The sequence below is a fragment of the Haliotis cracherodii genome, unplaced genomic scaffold (genome assembly GCF_022045235.1).
Source record: "Haliotis cracherodii isolate W230 unplaced genomic scaffold, xgHalCrac1.p SCAF_7, whole genome shotgun sequence".
Taxonomy (NCBI): domain Eukaryota; kingdom Metazoa; phylum Mollusca; class Gastropoda; order Lepetellida; family Haliotidae; genus Haliotis; species Haliotis cracherodii.
The window spans coordinates 7330412-7347965 of NW_027266330.1; the positions used below are offsets into that span (position 1 = coordinate 7330412).

Genomic DNA, 17554 nt, shown 5'->3' on the forward strand with positions numbered 1-17554 from the left:
CGCAAGTGTCCGTATAAACGAGGCACGACTGTATAGACATACACACAAACACACACACACAAGTATGTAAACAAGTATGAAACAAGTCCTGATAAAGTGTTATTACATAGTTGTGCTTTTGGTGTCGTAGTTGAAGCAGATGTTGGTGGTGTAGTCGTGGTAGCTGATGTTGTTGGTGTTGTGGTAGTAGCTGATGTTGATGTTCTCGTCGTAGTTGATGTTGTTGGTGTAGTCGTAGTAGCTGATGTTGTCGTAGTAGATGTTGTAGGTGTAGTAGTCGCTGGTGTTGGTGTTGTAGTTGATGTTGTTGGTGTAGTCGTAGTAGCTGATGTAGTTGGTGTTGTCGTAGTAGATGTTGTAGGTGTAGTAGTCGCTGGTGCTGGTGTTGTAGTAGCTGACGTTTGTGTAGTCGTAGTAGCTGATGTAGTTGGTGTTGTTGTAGCTGATGTTGGTGTAGTCGTACTAGCTGTTGATATCGTAGTGGCTGATGTTGTTAGTGTTGTTGCAGGAGCTGATGATGTTGTTGATGTTGTTGTGGTAGGCGTTGTTGAAGATGGAACCTCAGCAGGTGTGGGTTTAGTTGTCGGACCATCTCGACATATCTCCAGATTTTCAATGCTTTTCTGGATCCGTATTTCAAATTTATCAAACCTGAAAATGTTAAACGTTTGGATTGTTGATTCTAGTAAGAATTACGAAGTATCTGTTCCAAACAGAGGTAATTAAATACCAAACTTGGCGAGGGAATTTCACAAATATTTCACGAGAACCGATTAATGAGTAATGGTACATGTATATTCCATATGATCCATGGTATTTTTCTTTAGGAAATTGGGCGGTCGGGTAGCCTAGGGGTTAAAGCGTTCGCTCGTCTCGCGGAAGACCCGGGTTCGATTTCCGACATGGGTACACTATGTACAGCCCATTTCTGGTGTCCCCCGTCGTGATATTGCTGGAATACTGCTAAAAGTGACGTAAAGCCATACTCACTCACTCACTCTTTTGGAAATGTGGATGTGGGCACTTTAGTTCATTCAATCTATTGTTGCGATTAGGTCACATAAAACCGTATAAAATTGTAAATTGAGATTTCCTGTACAAGTAAACGAACTCACCATTTAAATTGGCCGCAACATGACCTCTTGTTTGCAATGTCCCTTCTTAATGCTGCAACAGAGAAAGACTAAATTATATATGAAAGCGAAATCCAATGGTAATGCCCTGTGGCCGACCGTTCAATAATATGTTGATGTCGTAGTAGGTGATGCGTAGATCAATGCTCATGATGTCAATCACTGGCTTGTCTGGTCCAGACTCGATTATTTACAGACCGCCGTCATATAGCTGGACTATTGCTGAGTGTGGCGTTAATCAAACAAACAAACAAACAAAGGTGATGGCCTAAACTATGGTCATAACGAACTCAAGGGACCACTGATATCAGTTCGATATAACCGTAGTTTGTTATAAGCATATACTGGGACCAAACAATATGTTCGCTATATCCGTCAGTTCGTTATAAGCGTGCTCGTTATAAACGTAGTGTACTGTATATAATATATTCAGGACAACCGGAGGCAAAACAATGTTGTTTCAGGGATTACAAAAAGGAATATTCGATCTTCATTAATCCAAGATTTAAGTTTTATCTGAAGTTCATAATCATATCTGATTGTGTGATAGCGAGTGGTAGTCGGTATATTCAAGCGGCGTAATAGCAGGTAGGCCACCATATCCATATACTAAATACGGCGTCAGTGGTTGAATATAAGAACAGAAAACATATGCTATGGTTTATTATTGTTCGTCCTTTCAATTCGACTTTAAATGGTATTCTATTGCCAGTTGTCACACGATGAGACAGATATGGCGGCTGGTGCCAACAAGAATCGAATGCAATCACATGAAAATGATTTCACTGTTAGAACTTCAATGTTAGACCAGCTTACCAAGCACATTTGAAGAAGTGTTTTACGTTAACAATTACGCTAAACAATTTTTTAAACCCTTTTTTTACCTCAAACACATTAACCGTATTATGTATCTGAAAAATGAAATTAAATATGTAAATTCATCAGGATGACTGAAGTTGTTTACGAGATTTCAGCAGAGATTTCTTGGAGCTATGGAAGGGGTTTTGCAGCTTTTATTTATCTACCGTTTATCATCACCCACGTGTTCACATGTGTCATTCTGGGCATATTGTTAAGGCCTCAATGAATAACAACTGTTGCCATATTTAACTAACTTCTGCTGTCCAGTATAATTCAGAAACAGTCGTGTTCGTACCGTGTGCTAAGTTTATGGAAATTTAAAGAAAAAAAAGAAAAAACACCAAATGGCCCTAAAAGACCGTAGCATTATGTCTATGATGTCCATACTCCTCTCACTGCACACTATAAGCTCCTGCATCACCGTGGGGGTTGTTTTGAGAATCAAAAGAAGCTGACATACCTGGGAAGCTTTTAACAAACCCTGAATGTACACAAACATCAGAATGAACGCAGAAGTGTGAAAACCGGTGACACACGGACCTATCTGTTCTCCACCCGGGTCATATTACTCTCCATCAGCTACGACGCAGTTTTATGCGACATAACCCGGCTGATTACGATTTGAAGTCTGGTTCAAACATGACATACACAAAGGACGATACAGTTTCGCAGTGTTATGTTACATTGCATCAAGCAATGCATCTGAAAGTCAGCCTTGAATAATGCATGCCGAGTTGCAACCATTGCTAGTGTTACCTTTGCCTCTTCAACGCAAACATCGCGTTTCTATAAAGTTTAAACGTTAAGTACGGCGACTAAAAAAACGACATTGGGCGTCAAACATTTGAATCTGTGAAAAGGGTGTTGGGGATGTGTGCATTTCTGAAATAACCAACGATGTACGAGTGGCTACTGAAAATATGAAAATAATGTTTATAATTTATCAGCGATATATTTCCGTTATAACCTGTACCTAGTGGGTTATTCTATGTAATACCCATTCTCAGTCTAAACACATCATTTTGAAGACATAATTCTGAAATTGTAATATATCTCTGCAAGGTGGCTGACTTGTCTCCCGCTGAGACCTGACCATTTTCAACTGACCAATTTTCAGTTACCATCTCCATAATACCTCAAAGCTACCGGTGCAAAGGTCCCCTTTTGTCTTGAATAATTTAAATTACAATTAACAATCTGTAACTATTGCTGACATCCTGTTTTGCACCATATACGCTGACTTTTTACTTATCAAGCAGCTGGCCAAGGGATAATCGCTGGCCAAGGGATAATCGCTGGCCAAGGGATAAACGCTGGCAAAGGGATAATCCCCATCGTGTTTATTTTTAGCTGGGGGTTCATACTTAGAAAACTTAGATATGAATTATACAGCAAAAGAAATATCTAAATCAGCCAATAGGGCACTTGGGGTAATTATCAGTAAGTTTAAAGCGGTGGGCGGCATGGATTATGATGTATTCACTACTTTATACAATAACCTAGTTCAACCAATTTTATCATATGGTTCAGCTATTTGGGGCACCAAAGAATTTAGTTGTATTAACGCTATCCAAAAGGGGGCTTGCCGCTTTTTCTTGGGAGTAGGCAACAAAACACCTAATTTGGCAGTAAGAGGGGAAATGGGCTGGTCATCTTACTATACAAAGCAAAAAATTGAGATAGTACGTTTCTGGAAAAGGCTGAGTTTGGTAGATGAAAACAGGCTAATGCATATAGTGAAAAGATGGTCATCTAAATTTCGTAAGTCATGGGATAATTCAGTTAAGAAATTATTCGATGTGAAATCAATTACTTCTGTTATAACTAATCTATTATCTTGTGACTTCGACCATGCTAGAAATATACTCATCAATAAGCATAAGGAATTATGGTTGGAACAGCTCTGGGATGACAGAGGATTAACAAATGATATTAAGTTAAGAACATATCGACTGTTTAAAACGTCTTTAAGTACCTCCAAATATGTCATTAATTTAGCCAACAGAGAACATCGTAGTATATTTACTAAATTTAGATGTGGTACCCTCCCTCTGGAAATTGAACTCGGTCGTTTCTTGAAACCAAAAATCCCCTTACATAATCGTATTTGTAAACACTGTAATACAAACAGTATCGAAGAAGAGGTTCATTTCTTAACAATGTGTAATCTTTATGCAGATCAACGAGAATATGTTTGGGGTTACGCCTCGTCTCTTTGCCCAATTTTTTGTCTCATGACCCCTATAGATCAAACCACATTCCTTATGAAGTGCGATAATTTATCCTATTCTGTGGCTGCACTAATTAAATCAATGTGCAGGTAGGTTATATAACAACGTGTCATAAACCCATTCTAGTATTGTATGCCCCTGTATATTTATAAAACATGTCATTGTATAGCAATGCTTGTTATAAATGTACGAGTATTATACTTTTATAACATATTTTGTGCACCATTAATAAATTCATCACTGTCCACTATAACTATTTTAGCACTTGCAGTGCTTTTAAGAACATTAGTGTCTAATAGGCCACGTTGGCCGGGCGATGTATATCTTTTAATATATTTTATTTCCTGTATAAATTGAAGTAATTTTATGTATACACCGCTGGACACTTAAATAAACCATTTTTCTTCTCTTCTTCTTCTCATATTAAACTCTGTACGGGGGCTGTGGATGCTTGTAACGCATAGATAACGATTCGCGACGGAAAAAAAAATTATAGTTATACTTTTCCTTCACATCTCAAATCTACAAAATTCACAGTTCAGATAACAGTGAAACAGCATTGTGATAATCGTTAACTGGTTTCTGGTTGGAAAGAAGTTATCTCCTCTCCCTCTCATGTGCACGGTGCAGGTTTTGAAAATTCTTCTCCTTGGGTGGCATCAAAATAACTGGATTGTGATCGCAGTATTATAATGCTCATCGTGCACTACCTCAATGATTTTGTACACGTTTGGACGTCGTCCCTCGAGATGATTTGTTGGCGTCGACCCCTGTCAGTGACATATTATTGTGCTTCGTGACAAAGTCATCTTTGGTGTAAATGGTGGTCGTGCATCCTCTATATTAACCCCCAGTACAGTGTATGTGAATATAGTTCACCAATTAGTCGTGTCGTCATATTTGTGCGGTATTCACCAATTAGTTGTGTCATATGTGAAATGCCCCATTGATCGCTCTAGTCTTACCAATCACCACGCTCGGGTGAATTTGTACCACAAAAATAGATGCTAGACAAGTAGACAAGTAGGAAGAACCCCCACCCCCCAATTTTTCGTTTTGAGGGATGATTTTGCCTGTCATTTTTTATCGGCTGTTTTATGCTATTTCCTTTTTTCAAATTTACTTTTGGTCAAGCATTTGTGATAAGTATGCCCTAAAGTACTAAAGTCTGCAAAGTTGCTTTGGTTTTTGACTTTACATGCCCTTTAAATAAGTTGATAGTTCATATTTGTAACAATCGGAACACGTAACTTCAGTGAAAAGTGCATCCCAACCGGTTTTGAAGATAAGAAAACGTACAACTTTATGGATGACAACTTCTGGCATATATCGACGTTTCGATGTAGATTCAAGCTGTGACAACAACCATGTGATGAGATGTATATATTCAGGACATGTTGTGACAGCAGCAGATTAACATTGACAACAACAGATACTAGATAACAAGTAGCATACAGATAATTGGATGAAGCCGGTTTTGGAGACTTCAAAAAACCTTTTATGTAGGGTTTATGATAATTTTATTCTCACTTTGTTTGGGACAAGAGATTCGTTGCTGAAACATAATACAAGCATAGCATCAATTGCTTGACTAGTTAGCTGTATAATGGCATCATGGCTTAGGGACATTTTGTGCTGCAATAACTTACATATTTTATACACTGTTAGAAAAGCCGGTCCAGATACTTGTGATCCGATGTCTCTGGGTTGAGTCCGAGCGTTGACGTTGTTCGTGTTTTCCAAACAAAATGGTCACTACCTGTGTCAGTTTTACTGAATACTGTCCGTACCTCTCTTACAAGCAGTAGTGAGTGAGTATGGTTTTATGCCGCTTTTAGCAATATTCCAGCAATATCACAGCGGGGGACACCAGAAATGGGCTTCACACATTGTACCCATGTCAGGAATCGAACCCGGGTCTTCGGCGTGACGAGCGAACGCTTTAACTACTAGGCTACCCGACCGCCCCTTTTACAAGCAGTAGGATTGTAAGCAGGAATTTCTCACCAACAAGATCTAACGCCGGCGTGTACCCACAGTCGAAATCTCTGCGCTTGCACCACCACAGTTCCTTGATCACCTTGCATCGGCTTTTGATGAGACTGAAACACCAACATCATCATCATCATCATCATCACTATCACCATCACCATCATCATCATCATCATCATCACTAAATCTCTTTCAAATCCCATCTTTTACCCTAATTTCTCTGCGCGAAGATGGGGGCGGTCGGGTAGCCTAGTGGTTAATGCGTTCGCTCGTCACGCCGAAGACCAGGGTTCGAATCCCGACATGGGTACAATGTGTGAAGCCCATTTCTGGAAGCCTTGATATTGCTGGAATATTGCTAAAAGCGGCGTAAAACCATACTCACTCACTGCGCGAAGATGGGATCATGTGAGTAAGTTAGGTTTAACGCCGCTTTTAACAATATTCCAGTTATATCACGGCGTGTCATCTTGGTATGGGAATAACGCCCGAAGTGATGCAGGTCTTTGACGTTTACCACTTTGCTGAAAAACACGAGCACGGGTATCGTGCTGACAAACCAAGAAACATAATCGGGGTATTCGAACCCACAATCATAGGTTTCTTGGGTCCTCAATGGATGCAAATCTGCACAGTGAATTGACGACTGGGCCACCTGTGGCCCCTCGGATCGTGTGGTCAGGCTTTGTGTCATTGGCTCAGTGACATCCTTACGTCATAAGACGCATGCGCATGCGTCAACAGTTACCAACAGATGGTTTCCATTTTAAAGTATGAGGTAACAAGCATAAGGATTAGTGTGCACTCAACCGTTTAAAGTGTTGTTAGAAGCTGTCTAACTATTGGGAGGACACCTTTGCGTTGATAAGGAAGCCGTGACGGAATATTGCTGACGGTGTATAACAACAAACAAAACAAGACTGACGCCATGTCTGCACGGCGACTTATTTATATGTAATCACTATCACTGACACGACAAAGTCACATGTTATTTATCAATCAATGACAGGTGTAGTATGTATAAGCAATAATGTTGGCGAAATCATTAGGAGATTAGCAGAGACAAATAGCTTTTTTCACATTTGTATACATATAGTGCAAGCTACTTCAGTGGTTTCTTTTAAACTTCATTTCTCCAAAATGACTAATTGTTTCAATATGTGCTAAAGTGCACCGATTTTTTATCCTCTTTTCTCTGTATAATGTTTTGTGTGTTTGTTTGTTGTTTAACGCCGCACTCAGCAATATTCCATCTGTAACGGCGGTCTGTAAATAATCGAGTCAGGACCAGACAATCCAGTGATTGACACTATGAGCATTGATACACGCATTTGGGATACGATGACATGCATCAACCAAGTCAGAGAGTCTGACCACCCGATCTCGTTAGTCGCCTTTTACGAAAAGCATGGGTTGTGTAATGTATGCAGCAAACATTCGGAGTTTCCGATTTATCATAAGTTACCAACGGGCAGGACCAAGAACTATGTACAAATGACAATTAACACCCCCTCATTAAGACGCCGGATCATACCTATGTACCTGTACCTGGGTACCTGGCCTTACACCAGGGGGCGGTGGGTAGCCAGGTGGTTAAAGCGTTCGCTCGTCACGCCGAAGACCCGGGTTCGATTCCCGACATGGGTACAATGTGTGAAGCCCATTTCTGGTGTCCCCCGCAGTGATATTGCTGGAATATTGCTAAAAGCGGCGTAAAACCATACTCACTCACTCACTCACTGACCTTACACCACACGCTGGATTCATGTACCTTCAAAACCTGACATGGTCAATTAGGAGCAGACGGATTGCACGGCTAGTCGTGGCGTCGGCCAAGACCACCGCCTCGCCAACCACTACGCCATCGGCCTTCCTGGTGTGTGTAAGTGAAAAGTGACAGAGAGGGTCTCCGCACTGGAAACACTGGCCACTCGGTTCCGGGGAGCGTTCTGTAACGTGATCACTATCAGCATGTGTCTTTCCGAATTATTTCCCATCACAAAACTAAAACTTTAACCCTGAGATTTGTCTTCCGTCGTCCCCCGAGGGCAAAACGTATGTCCTTGGACAGATGATGGAATAATGGAGGTGAGGTCAGTTGGCGGTGACTCACGCACGATCCCGCTAAACCATCTATTTCTTCTCTTGTTTGAGGTACCTACTGCGCATAGGACCCTTTATCGGCATAGGGCAGATACTATTCAGGAGCGGTGAGGTAGCCTAGTGGTTAAAGCGTTCGCTCGTCACGCCTAAAACCAGGGTTCGATTCCCCACATGGGCAAAATGTCTGAAGCCCATTTCTGGTGTCCACCGCTGTGATATTGCTGGAATATCGCTAAAATCGGCATACGACCATACTCACTCAGGTACTATTGTGTTAAAGACATAACATCGAACTGAGAGTCTAGTAAATACTACTAACGTGCTGGTAGCCCAGGTTAAGTTGACCCAACGCGTTTGAGACAAATAGGCAATGTACAGAAGTTGGCCAAACGTATTAGGTTTGTTACCGGTAGAGTGGGAACGCATGTTGTGCACGTGCAGGCTGTGACGATGGAATTGACTACGCTCCCGTGGACACATCACTTCAGCACGTACTGTTATGTGTTATTGAACTCGCCACTAGAACACGTTGTAAGCCGAGAAAGGACACGCACATATCCATCGTATTACTTGTCGCGGACCACCCGCTACCCCTTTCTTTACATTGGTAAGCCCGAGTAGGCGGACCTCATAATAGTTATAGGGGGTTAATTGTCAGGTCACAACTCAACTTATCCTGGTTTTCCAATAGCGACCAGAAGGTAATAGGCCGTGAGCACCCCCCCCCCCCCCCCCCCCCCACACACACACACACATCCAAATCCCACTTAATTTTTTTAAAGCCCATAAACATACTAAACATGATTTTGAATGTTAACAAGAAAAAAGTTGGGACGAACTTGTTGTTACAGCCTTTCAAAGTGTGGTACCCTATATCGCGTTTTCGCCCGGTTTTGCCGTATATCACTTGGGGGTATGATTACGTTTTGGGTTGTCATCTCACTAGTGATCCACTGATCTTCAAGTATGATATACCACTGGAATCCACATATAAATACCTCTCCAATGAGGTATCAATAATTGGTATTGGGTGAATATGGACCAACCCATGGCAAATCGAACGTCATATATCCCGACAAAACTATATTTTTTTCTCGCAGAAACTTTTAATCCGGTATATGTTCTAGGTACGTGTGCCTGATTCCACTATAATCGTCTAACACGTGTTCCAGTACATCTCTTGAAGTACTTACTTAACATGTGATGTTACCAGGTGAAAATCTTTTGCACAATTTGGAACAAATTTACTCTTATAATGTCAGAGTAGGATACCTGATATTGCTTTCTCGGCTTAGCTACATCGGAACAACGCATGGATGTATGCTCAGGATTTGGCTTGTCATCTTGTGTGTTATTCACCGACCTTGATGTGTTATATGCCATAGGAAACCATATATAAACACCATAATTTGATGTAGGCTGATTATTGATCTACTCTTGGACAATCATATGGAATACCTACTGACAACTCTGATATCACTCACTTTGAATGCATATAAGAGGTTTACATTATAATGCTCGAGTCGATTTCAGAACTTTGAATGAAATGGACCTATGTGTAACATATTCAAGATGGCAACCATAAAGCTGTGCAAAAAAACTGATCATAATGTAAATGTTATTTATTTCAGCAAATATACAAATCAATTTCTTGGACGCAGACTTGATATTTTGACAAATTTTGCCATTTCAAGTTGAGTTTCAGATGTTTTAGTACAGCTAGTAGTTAAGGTGAATTTGCAGGGGGCACCACCAAAGGTAAAAGACGAATTCACTTACTAACATTTAATTCATACATCACTTAGCTACCTAAGTTTCCAATTTACAGAAAATGTCCAAATGCGAATCGTCCAAATTGTATATGAATGGCTTGAAATGAACAGGGACCATGCATTCACAGAAATAAATTATATTCCAATTACATACTTAAGATTCTCTTACAGAATACCCAAGTTAATATATATGGAAATGTCACACCTTGTAACAATGTCCCTGCGAGGATATCGTAAGTCCATGTCATTCAAAGAATATTTCTGCCTACTACTATTTTAAACGTAGAATATTTGTATTTATAACGTGCTCTTGTGTCATACCTAGCCCACGGCCTATAACCAAACATCGAATTTAAGTACAGTCGGAAATGCTAGAAAAACGCTATTTGCCTGTTTAAAAATATAAAAGTTTTCACAGACTGTTTTAATTGATATATCCAGTAACTACCGATCAACCTACCTGTGGTTTGAAGTATTGAAGTTTGAAGACAAATTGGAACGAAAACAGATAGTTTACATTTATTCTAAGTCCAATGATGGCAGTCTGAAACGGACTATAGAAATATGCGCACGTGACTCCGTTATAATGATAATAATGTATTCTTCATAAAACAACTAATCCACACACAAAAATCATTTGGAGAAAATTCTAGATGTGCATCTTCTAAAATGACAAAAGGACGCTGCGTTTGTTTTGTCAACATTGCTCCAATGATGCATGTTACATTACATAACCATGGTGCACGATAAGGAGTCTGTACTGGGAAATGTGTACAAGTTCTTTACACTTTAGAGAGATAGAGAGAAAACATTTATTAATTTAGATAGGGTGAATTACCGAACTGCCCAAGCTATATGGTTTTCAATTCATACCATCAAGTTTACGGTATGATAAATAAAACAAAACAGGTATAGGGTGGTCTCAAAAACAAAACTGCACACGCGGCGATGACCGAGCACTTTTCGGGGGAAAATATTACATCCTGTCTATGAGGTGACTTTATCTCCGAACCATTCATAACTATCATAGTCAGGGCGTCCAGATAATTTACCTTGATGAATCATTCCACTGACTATATGTCGCTATCGTGGTCTGCTATCGGCAGATGGACAAAAAGCACCCATGATACCAGCAGGTGAAGGTAATCGTGTCATTGTTTTGCATGATGCATGATATTGGGCTTATTGATGGATGTGTCCTAGTTTTCGAGGCAAAAAAGAAAACTGGTGATTTTCAAAAGGAAATAATAGGAGGTGATGTGTTCATAGACTGGTTGGAGCCTTAGCTATTGTCCCATTCTAAACAACGTCATTTTCATTGTCATGGATAACGCCAGTTAATATAACGTCCGGGAATCAGATACTGTCGCCCAAACCATGAGTAGTCTGAAGGCGACCATACAGGATTATATGACATTGTCGACTTCAGACCATATGAAACGAAAGTTCAACTCAGTGAGAAAGCTCGGCTGAATAGGAACCCTGTAAAGTACATGACATATGTGCTGGCGGCACAACACGGTCACGCTGACTTACGTACGCCAGTCAGACATTGTGAGCTCAACCCTGTTGTGTCTATCTTGGCGAAGTGTAACGGGTTCGTGGCAAGACAGTACACAACATTCAAAAGTACAGATTCATATACGTCATCAGCGGAGAGAAATTCTACTTCAAAGAAATCATCTGTAGAACAACAAATACGTTCATACATACAAATCACCTCGGGGCAGGTGTTAGGCAATCACCTCAGGTTACAAACCATTTTATGCATGCATGACAACACACGAATATTTTCTAAGTTGATCATCATTTGATCACAGTGTCAGTTAGGACAGGCTAGATTAAGGCAACTTGAGCAATTTTGATGTACGCTCTTTTTATAGTCCTATGACTCGTATTTATTACAAGAAGCCAGAAAGCAGTTTTCTAGCATTCCCGAGAGTCTTTAACTATCCTGACTCAATTCGACCCGTGAAGATTCCGGGGTAGAATAGGTCTTCAGCAACCCATACTTGCCGTAAAAGGCGACTATGCTTGTAAAAGGCGACTAACGGGATCGGGTGGTCAGGCTAGCTGACTTTGTTGATACATGTCATCGATCCCAATTGCGTGGATCGATGTTCATGATGTCAATCACTGGATTGTCTGGTCCAGACTGGATTATTTTACAGACCGCCGTCATATAGCCGGAATATTGCTGAGTGCGGCGTTAAGCAACAAACAAACAAACAAACAAACAAACAAACAAACAAACCTGACTCGATTATTTACAGACCAACGTCACATACCTTGAATAGTGCTGAGTGCGGCGTAAAACAACGCACACGCACACAAGCAAACAAATGCAGATAGATTGCATTAGTAGTATAGGTAATGGGGGTTCTGGCTCACTTCCACTGGAGCCGGATTCATATACCTATACTGCTACTACAGGTAGCATTTTTTATGTGTAAATGACTATGCGATTCAACGATAGTCACGAGATTCAGCTAAATTGACTCTAGCTCACCACCACCTGGAGTCTATGATATAAATTTTTATAGGTAATGATGGTTCTGGCTCACTTCCACTGGAGCCGGATTCATATACCTATACTGCTACTACAGATGGAATTTTTTATGCCAAAATGATGATGCGATTCAACGATAGTCATGAGATTCAGCTAAATTGACTCTAGCTCACCAATACCTGGGGCCAATTATTGCTTTAGATGAGCCTAAATGGTAATAAAAATATTCTTCATTATTTTTATCGATAAAGCGATATTCAACATTTTTATTAAGTTCATCGTTCATTTTACTAGGAGACCAGACTATATAACTACACTCTTCTTGTAAATTGATAAGAAACAATTGATTACCGTATTTGGTTGGTTTGACATCACTGATATAATAAAAACCTTGTGGTAATTCTCTCCATTTAATAGTTTTTTCCATTATTATATATATTTATGTAAGCATTTGTCTAATGTAATCAAACGATAGTAAGCAATTTATTTTTAATCTCCAACCAGTTCTTTGGTTTTGGCATGGAATAATTGACGCGCTTATTGCCTCCCCTGTTCTATGAACTTTTTTTTCTCGTCTTCGCTAATACCATTGGTCTTACGAGATCTTGATCGAATCTCCTGCTTCATTTCATTGTATTTGGTGAGTTCCGACAGCACTAAACGAAACTCATCCTCGGATATCTTACAATCGGTCATTGCTGTCGAAATATGATCCTCAATGCTGTTCAACTTTGCTTCGGCGAGTATTCGAATACTATCGTGTTTTAATGCTTTCTTTTGTAACCTACGAGAAATGAATTTTATCGCTATTCCTGCCAGTCCCGAGACTCCAGCGGTTATTTCCATGCCGAGCACGATAGGCGCGGCGATTATAGTTGATAGTAAACTGACACCGGCTAAACCGAGTCCCATGCCAGCTACTACAAGAGCGGTGTCAACTCCGTCCAGAGCATTCACGGCTCTGCGATACTTTTTATACAATCCAAGTCTCAACTCCCTATCTTTTTCTATTCGATGTTTTATGTCGCTTATTTGATGTAATCGAAATCCATCAACAGTTTCCATCTTTTCAGTTGCTTCATCGAGCGCTGGATATAAACTCATAGTGTATATTACGAATATATAATAGTCTGTAATTGGTCTTTCTTAAATGTTTTGAGAGTATACATCAACCTTATCAAATGTATATTATACAGCAAGAATATCTTAGAAAGAGAAATTCTGTCACTTTTAATAATTTGAACCCCCTCGAGGGTTGCAACGGGTGATGCTCCAACATGAATAATACTGCAACGTTGACGCTCGTGTTTCTTGAGCCATTTAATCGATAGACCTGGTAATATTTCGAAGGCATCTACCGGTGCATCTCCGAACAAGACTTCAATAATAAGCGTAGAAATATTAGGTATTGCACTCAAGTTAACTTTAATATCATCGAATTCAGTAACCAAATTTAAACTAACATTTTTTACGGCCGGACGACTATATAACATATGACCTGGTTTTTCTGGCAGGGGAGTGACTAACACACTTTTTCGTTTTGACGGGATATAGGGCGCGAGTACGATGCCACTATTTATTATCTTAGTTAAATTATGTCCCTTACCCATCATCACATAAGGTGGGGTAATGACGATATTCAGTAGCCACTTGATGTTTGCTTCGACCATAGTCCATTTATTCTCACTGTTGTAAACAATATTGTACGGAGTGGTTTTAAGGAGTCTACTAACGTCGACATCACTTAAATCTTCTAGATTTTCCGGGAATATAACTTCTTTCCGCTTGTATACATTATCGTGTAAGTGTAAAGCGTATAACTTACCATTGCTACCGGGTTTACCAAATCCTTCCGTGTCTGAGAGATCGGAAAGCGCAATTGTATTACATTGTCTGATCGTTCCAGGGCCTGATGCATCAATCATTATTTTTAATATGGAGTGTTACACTTAAGTATCCTATATGTACAGGTTGATGTTTTACATCTAATACAGAAATTTTGAGGTCTGAAATAATACCCCGCTTCAATTTTTTATATTGTAATGCCGAGAAAGATTCCGTTCTACCGCTATTGTATTTTTCATTTTTCACTGGAACAGATCTGAGCAGAGTTGAAGGACTTTCTAGATGAATATTATCCGTCATGCTTATTTGGTCAAGATGGATGAACAACTCTTTATAGGGAACTAAATCGGGTAATGTATCTCCATCGGATGTTGTACTGAATAATGATAAACCCGATTGATCTAATACTACTTCCCGTGTAAACCCAAGTGTAAATGCTAATTCCATGTAAATCCATATACCTTTTTCTCCAGTGTCGATTTTCACTATCCCATTCGACTCATCTTGTGTTAGACTAATTCCATTAGGCTTAAAAATTTTATCATTGAGTGAACATATACTGTAATACCCATCAGGTATATGAATGGTTTTTTCAATAAGATTTAGTTTATTTGTTATAGTCACATTATTATTACCTTTCACAGCACTTATATTGGTCCACGTCGGGTAATACGTTACATCACAGATAGAGACTTCGAGTTGTCCATCCGAGTTATCGATAGTATGAAGCAGTTCAATAGACTGACCATTTGTTATTCCCGGGAGTGTAACATACATATTAAATATACAATGATAGTATATCATAACTTAAATATGGAATCAACCATTATTTATAATATGGAGTGTTACACCTAAGTATCCTATATGTACAGGTTGGTGTTTTACATCTAATACAGAAATTTTGAGGTCTGAAATAATACCCCGCTTCAATTTTTTATATTGTAATGTTGAGAAAGATTCCGTTCTACCGTTATTATATTTTTCATTTTTCACTGGAACACATCTGAGCTGAGTTGAAGGACTTTCTTGTTGAATATTATCTGTCATGCTTATTTGGTCAAGATGGATGCACAACTCTTTATAGGGAACTAAGTCGGGAAAATTAACACCCTGTGCCGATTTCTTGTATATTGTGTCAGTTAAGCGTGCAAATCCTAGTGTAATTGATAAGTCCAATAAAATCATTGCACGCTTTTCTCCATGGTCTAGTTTCAGTAACCCATTTGACTCATTTTGTGTTAGACTAACTCCATTAGGCTTAAAAATTTCATCATTGAGTGAGCTTACGCTGTAATAACCATCAGGTATAGTAATTATTTTGGCTGGACTAACTCCATCAGCTATCATTATACTATTATTATTTTTCGCAGCACTTATATTGTTCCACAGCGGGTAATACGTTACATCGCACAGAGCGACTTTGAGCTGACCATCCGAGTTATCGATTGTATGAAGCAGTTCAATAGACTGGCCATTTGTTATTCCCGGGAGTGTAACATACATATCAAATATACAATGATACTATATCATAACTTAAATATGAAAACGAGATACATTACTAATCAATCGATTATAGTAACTGCCTCTGGTGCTGAATTTTTCGTTAAATTCCCTGATATCTTTGAAAGTTACAGGGTCACGGCAACTAGCGATAAAATGGTGCACGATTGGTTTCACAATCCGATGCAATTTTGGCAGAATCAGTTAAACTTTGCCACATGGTGTGGCACAACGGGATGTGGCGTATCTCTTTACACTCCAGGATTTGAACTGAATAAGTCTGTTATAACATTTCACGTGTACTATCAGATTAGACGTATACTTAAAGAAATTAGTGCTCCATTACCGCAGGATCGAGCGTGGAATTCCACAAATAATAATTATGATAGGTCCGCGTATGAGCGTATTTGTCAGGAATTTAATGTTTCTACGAGTAAAGATTGGCGTATTAAAGGAGCAAACCATGGTCTAGGTGTTCCTTACACAGAGGAAAAAAAATCTGTCAAAGAAGAAAGCGATTATGTATATAAAGTACTTAATAAACTTCCAGTTAATTTTGGTAAGTTGTATAGTACCAGCAAACTTTACGCAAGAATATATGATCATTGGCATAAAACCGGTGATTGGTATAAAGGCTGGGAACTTTATAGTAACGATTGGAGAGGGGATATTATGAGTTTTAAGAGTGGTATAATTTACATTGTTACAAAATTTATACAAATGAATGATACCGCAAACGCTTGGAATGAATTTCTTAATGATAAAACGGAAAATAATTTTACTAACCAAGGATTTGAAAGAGTTAATGAATCGATAAGAACTTATGTATGGGCAATTCTCGGTGCGCAATCGCAAACACGAACGTCCATTATCGGTACTGGGACGGCGTTCAATGCGCAAAAACAGTTTGTCTCAAACGTGGAGGACGCCATTAATTCACCAGTTGACATACCATCATCTATAAAGCGTTTTCAAGATGCATTACAGTACGCTCAATCTAAAGTGGACTACGTTTATACTATACATGTCTCCGAGTAATATGGAACTTAAGATTGGTCAAGTGATAGGTTATAATAATAAAATTGTTATCGCTACCGATCAACAAAAACCAGGTATAAATTCAGATATGAACTTCGAATTAATAACCCAAACGATCACGGGCGAAAAGGGAATAGTCAAGCCACAAACACCACATGTTTCACAAACATCTACTAACGCACAAACACAAGTGCCCCTGCATATTGAGGCTAAAAATCAACAACATATAGATGAAAAAACAGCGCTTGTAGTGGGTGGAGTCTCGGTTTGTTTACTCATGATTTGGTTAAATAGTTCTTAATGAACTGATTTGGTTAAATATTTCTTAGCGAATACGTACAACAGCCCTGCAATTGCTACGATCAACCCCCACAAGTTTTGACTAAGCCAAGTGGTGGTCTTAGCTAATAAATTCAATAGCCAGGAAACAACACCACCTATTATACCGGGAAGTGCGGCCGCGGCTTTCTCAGCTAGCTTTCCCAGTGCTGAACCTAATGCTTTTAAATGCTTTTTTATCCACTCTTTAATACCATTTTTATCGTTAGGTGGTGATCCGCTGCTACCACC

The 17554-nt window shown here is 39.4% G+C and overlaps 1 protein-coding gene across 1 annotated transcript in view; it reads right to left on the reverse strand.

The window, feature by feature from the left end:
• LOC139447552 (salivary glue protein Sgs-3-like) overlaps positions 1 to 17554 on the reverse strand; it is a 34888-nt gene that overhangs the window by 1138 nt on the left and 16196 nt on the right. Inside the window, exons 2-4 of the mRNA XM_071228955.1 lie at positions 6233 to 6327; positions 1116 to 1167; positions 107 to 651 (exon numbers count right to left, since the gene is read on the reverse strand). Coding sequence (XP_071085056.1) covers positions 107 to 651; positions 1116 to 1167; positions 6233 to 6327 — 692 coding nt within the window. The remainder of the gene's footprint in view (positions 1 to 106; positions 652 to 1115; positions 1168 to 6232; positions 6328 to 17554) is intronic.